The sequence below is a fragment of the Triticum aestivum genome, chromosome 5A, assembly GCF_018294505.1.
Source record: "Triticum aestivum cultivar Chinese Spring chromosome 5A, IWGSC CS RefSeq v2.1, whole genome shotgun sequence".
Classification (NCBI taxonomy): Eukaryota; Viridiplantae; Streptophyta; class Magnoliopsida; order Poales; family Poaceae; genus Triticum; species Triticum aestivum.
The window spans coordinates 261155661-261161239 of NC_057806.1; the positions used below are offsets into that span (position 1 = coordinate 261155661).

The window sequence follows — 5579 nt, forward strand, 5'->3', positions numbered from 1 at the left end:
TCCGAATTTGCACACCAACTCTTGAGCGAGTTAAAAGGCCGAGTTTCCATGTTTAAGGCGGTCCTTTTTAGGGAATCTGCTGGAGTTGCTCTCATACTTCTCTGAATCGATTGAGACATGAGAAAATCCCAGTTGGTTGCTTGAAACGTACCAAAACTGAATGATCAAAACAAAGGGGCATGATCGCAAAGAAATATTTCCAAGGACGAGTTGCTGTAATTATAAGAAATATTTCTAAGGATGAGTTGCTGTAATTATCTATGTACCGCTAATAAAAACTTCTCATTCCAAACAAAATTATTCAGAAAAATTCCGAGCTAGCAAAAGCTGTAATGAAATTGTGCAATAGTGCACATGCAGACAGAAAATGAGAAACATAGGATGCCGGTATGAGTTTAAAACTTGTAAGAAACCCAGCCGGGGTTTTGTTACATGTCACTTTCAAGGTGAAACAGGCCCTTCACGAAAGAGCTTTCTGCACCTCGGCGGTCACTTCCTTTGGTGGTTTCTCCGCATGAAGATTTGCCACTAAGCCATTCTTGGAGTAATAGTCAATCACCTGTGAGAAGCAAACAGTTTTCAGATTAAGAACATTGACTGTAAAAGCAACTGCATTGCTTGATGCCAGACGACAAACAGTCCTTCCACAGTTAGAAACTCAGTACTACCAACAGAAGTTCAGGCCATAAGATGATATGTCGACCAACAAAAGATTAGTTAAATGGAAGGTTGGAAGAGAAAGCAGAAAAGAAATGTCAGGGTCCACCAAATTCACAGTGAAAATCTTATGCAACACTATACTAGAAGTGAAATACATCAAGACAGCAAAACCAGAGTTTAGCAGGAAAAACACTGGTGCAACACAAGGAATGGAGAATACATGGTTGAGAAAACATACAGGTTCAGTTTGTATGTGGAAAGCTTCAAGCCTCGACTTCAAGACCTCCGTTGTGTCATCTTTTCTTTGAATTAAGGGTTCTCCCGAAACCTTGACAAAAGAGGGAAGTATCAGAGGTCAATGGTTTGCAGCAAAATGCTAGTTTATAATTTAAGAAAAAAATTGTCAATGGAATTAAAAAAATTCACACGTGCCCACGTAATTTCTGAATGGAACATGCGAGCTCTTGTTGAAAACAACAGCCCACAACCAAAGATCAATGTACAACAATAATGTATATTCCTTCCGTCCCATAATATATTGTGCATTGGTTTTCGCAAAAGTGGAGCTTCACAAACTTTGACCATTGTTTGTATAGTATATGAATACATATTTCATGATGAATCTAACACTGCGTTTGGATGTCTGCATTGGAGCCCTGGAAATGGATTTGGTAATCATCTCACATCAATACCAGCTGTTTGGCTGGACACTGAATTCGTATTGGACATGAAAAACCAATTCAGTCCTGTTTTGGCTACCACGTAAATCCCCCTCGCACATTTCGGAGGGCTACCCCTTCGAATAGGACTGAAATGGCCAACCTCACGCAAAACGTACCTGTTCGAGCCCACGGCCAGAAAATAGAAGAAGAAAGGAGGGGACACGAGAAGGCGACCTCGCGACCACCATGGAGTCCGACAGCGGCACACGTGCCCTCCTCCCCGGTCCTTCCCCTCTTCCCCAACTCCTCTTCTCCGCCCCACTGAGCCACACCCCGCCATGGAGGTCGGCAACAGCACAGGACCGGCGCGTCCCGCTCCCTTGTGCCACGCCCCGCCGTCCTCCCCGACCACCGTGCCCCGCCCTCCACGGCCACGCCCCTCCGTCCTCCCGGCCCGCCGTCCTCCGCCCCTCTTCTGCTCCATGGCCGAAGGAACTGCTGCTCCTCTTCTGCTCCATGGCCAAAGGAGATGCGTCGCTAGAATATTTATTATCTTACTGCTATATATTCATTTAATTATAGTCACATGTGACCAGATTTCATTTTTGAGTCCTGTAGAACAAGGTACTCCCTCCGTCCACTTTTGTAAGTCGTTTCAGACAGCTCAAAATGGGCTGTTTTGCACATTGTCTGAAATGTCTTCAAGGTCTTATAAAAGTGAACAGAGGGAGTATAATTTTCATGGCAATATAGCTATGCAATTCCAAAGTTTGTTGTTCAAACAGGATTTGGTATTGAAACCTCAGAGGCATTTCAAGGGGCAATTCAGTGAACAACCAAACAGGCGAATTCGTATTCGTGCCATTTCAATTTCCTCACTGATTTGGAATTCCAGACCAATTCAATACAGAGCTCACCAATGGAGACATCCAAACGCAGCGTAATGGTATTGATTTGGTATTTTACATGTTGACAATATTTTTCATAAACTTAGTCAAAGTTTATAAAGTTTGACTGAAAAAAATATCTAATGCACACTATTTTGGGACGGAGGGAGCATTATTTACTTATTGCAAAAGCATGTAAAATTAATTTTTGGAAAGACCATATGTCATTGAAGGAGAGGAAATATCAATAATCCTACACTTCCGGGTAAGTTACGGACTGGGTTTACGACCCATCTCTATTGACAACCAAACTGATGGAGTGTTATGCAGAAGAAGACATTGAACTGCTCAGAACTTAACCTTGTGGAAGCAATGATCACGATAAAAAAATAAAGCATGCAAGTATGGCATATGAAGGCACTACCCAGTATTCTACATTTGACTTACATCATCAACTCCTGGAGTCTTAGGAGGAGCAAATTTTGTATGGTAAGATCTACCACTCGATGGGTGTATCCAACGGCCAGTAATTCGTTCTTCCAATATTGCATCATCAATTGCAAAATTTAGAACCTTGTCAACCTTAGCACCTTGCTTTGCCAGCATTTCATCGAGCTGCAGTCATTGTTCAACCAAACCATAAGAAAACAAACACTAAGCTCCCAAGGCATAAATCATCCATCAATATAAATAAGAAGAAGGAATTTTCATTTCGATGTATATTGACCAAGGACCTGACCAGACCTTTTGTGCTTGAACAACAGTTCTAGGGAAGCCATCAAGGATAAAACCTTTTTGACATGAAGGTTTTTTCATGGCTTCATCAATAATCCCAACAACCAAGTCATCTGAAACAAGCTCTCCCTAAAAACAATAAGAGTCAAGAAATAAAGAAATTGATAGACATGTTTCAAATTGCTATTTGGTATGTTCTTGAAACCTTACCTTGTCCATAGCTTCTTTAGCCTTGATACCCAGAGGAGTCTTAGCGGTGACAGCAGCCCTCAGCATATCGCCAGTGGCTAAATGGCACAAACAATATTCATCTTTAATAAGGGGAGACTGTGTTCCCTTTCCAGAGCCAGGAGGACCTACAGAATTTGTAAAGCACTTGCATATGTCAAATTGCCCAAGCATAATGCAATTTAGAACATAAACAGTGGCACTATGTGTTCAGGAATTAAAGATGAACCAGAGCATACACAATCAAACGCACATGCAATACTATATTCTTTTAGGGGGGCTGTGGGGTAATCTGTCTGGTATTCGATAGTTGGGGGGATTAAGTAGCTATTTTGGAGTTGAGGGAGTGATGTAGCTGAATCATAAAACTTCAGAGGGTACGTCCACTTATTTCCAGAACGAGGAACAGCAAGGACGAGGAACCCAGCTCCAGATCCAGCCAACAGCAACAAGCTGCGAGCAGCAGCGACCCTATCGCGCCAACGATAACAGATCTGGCGGCGCGACCGACTGGGCACCACGACTGCAGCTTCAGATCCGTAACGACCAGACCGCACGTTGATGGACGTGGGAAATCCAACTGCGCTGGCCGCCGAGCCTTCCTCAGCAACGCCCGCCGCTGAGCCTCGAGCGCCGCGCAGCTGAAGCCGCCGACCACCAAGGACACTAACCGCAAGGACCCGCACCGCCACCGCCTGCGGAACTACGCGCCACCGAACCCACCAGACGATGCGAGCTGGAAAGACCCCGCCGCCGCCGTAAGACGCAAGGGCTAGGGTTAGAACGGCGGCAGAGTCACCCTGGCGAGAGCGAAGCCGGGGCCGAGCCGTTGGGATCTTTTGGTGTAGAAGAAGAAGAGAATTGGGAAAGAAGAGAAGGGCTAGGGTTTTACCGACGAGGATGATGCGCTTGTCGGGCTTGGAGCTGCACTTGGCGCGGCGGAGCAACTCGGTCATGAGCTCCACCGAAGGCACGTCCTCGATGTTCGTCGCCATCTCTTCCTCCGCCGGCCGCAACAACGGAACGACTCGACTCGCGTGCCTGCTGTTTGGCGTGCGGCGCACAAGTCCTATCTCTCTCTTGCTGCGTGCCTCCCTGGGTCAGTTCGCGTCGGCTCTGATCGGGGGTTTTGTAAAGAGTGGGTTTGGTGAGCGCCTAGCCGGGATGCTGCCGAAAATCCGCATCTGAGCCCGGCCTCATATGCTCCCTCAGAAAAAATTCAAAATAAATATTAAAAGAATCTAAAAAAATTATGTGGTAGGTAATTTGATGCGTGAGGTCCGCTTCAAATTTCAACTCATTTGGATATCTGAACAACTTTTAACAAAAAAGACAAATCGAGTCAAAACAGATCGTGGACAATAAACATTTTTACAGACCCCGATTTTGTCTTTTTTGCAGAGAACTTCTCAAATATCCAAACGGGTTAAAAGTTGCAGCGAATCTCGCGCATCAAATTATCTATCACACAAAAAATGGATTTTTATTTTATTTTTTCTAGTATTTATTTTGATTTTTTTCGTTGAAGCGGGTGCAGCTAAGCCCGGGAGCCAAATTGACCTTCTCGGATGTTGCTCTCTTTTCTCTTCTTTCCATACCGAAATTCAATTCGACTCCGGGAGCACGTGCTCCCAGGCCTAAAATAATTTTTGAAATGTAAAAAATATCAAGACAAAATTTTCATGTTTTTTCAATCACATTCAAATGCTACCTGTAGAATTTGGGGCAAAAAGGTTAAGCATTTTGGCCTGTGAAAAAAACAAATTAAACACCAAACGTTACCCCCAATTGTCACCCTAAATTTATTTTCCATCCATGAAACACTGCCGCTCCGTTTCACGTGAAAACGGTCAAGCATGCTTGCGACACTAACACAAACATCCACAGAAAAATTCAGAATTTTTTAAAACATTTACTATTTCTTCGTGTGACTGTTCATGCAGGAGCATAGTAAATGTTTTAGAAAAATTTGAAGTTTTTTATGAATGTTTGTGTTAGCGTCGCAAGCATGTTTGACAATTTTCATGCGAAACAGATCAACAATGTTTCGTCTATGAAAAAACAAATTTAGGGTGAAATTTGGGGTAACATTTGGTGTTTAATTTGTTTTTTTTCTTTGCACAGGACAAAATACTTAACATTTTTGTCTCAAATTTTGCAGGTAGCATTTAGATGTGACTAAGAACACATACACATGTTGTCTTGATTTTTTGACATTTCAAAAGTTATTTTTTGGGCCTGGGAGCACGTGCTCCTGAGAGCCAAATTGAATTTTCATTGTTTTAACGCTCACTTGCATCATTTATAAGACTACACATAGTGGGAGTAACATAAGGTTGCCTTTAGTGGACAATATCGTAGCTTAGTACTTACCTCATGTTACTAGTCTAAGTTACTCTCCACTATG

The 5579-nt window shown here is 43.3% G+C and overlaps 1 protein-coding gene across 1 annotated transcript; it reads right to left on the bottom strand.

Annotated features, from left to right (window-relative positions):
- Positions 1–263: 263 nt before the first annotated feature.
- On the bottom strand, positions 264–4310 carry LOC123102920 (adenylate kinase 3). The gene is made up of 6 exons (XM_044524384.1): positions 4065–4310; positions 3155–3300; positions 2954–3073; positions 2657–2824; positions 899–988; positions 264–559 (listed from the first exon to the last, which is right to left on the bottom strand). Exons 1-6 carry the CDS (start codon positions 4165–4167, stop codon positions 461–463), a joined length of 726 nt encoding a protein of 241 aa, XP_044380319.1. The 5' UTR covers positions 4168–4310; the 3' UTR covers positions 264–460.
- Between the last annotated feature and the right edge of the window lie 1269 nt (positions 4311–5579).

Excerpts from the sequence above, each read along its gene's own strand:
- LOC123102920 (XM_044524384.1), bottom strand. The coding sequence starts at position 4,167 with ATGGCGACGAACATCGAGGACGTGCCTTCGGTGGAGCTCATGACCGAG. Across the intron at positions 3,074-3,154 it reads CTAAAGAAGCTATGGACAAG|GGAGAGCTTGTTTCAGATGA; the intron begins GTAAGGTTTCAA and ends TATTGTTTTTAG. Across the intron at positions 560-898 it reads TCCACATACAAACTGAACCT|GTGATTGACTATTACTCCAA; the intron begins GTATGTTTTCTC and ends TGCTTCTCACAG.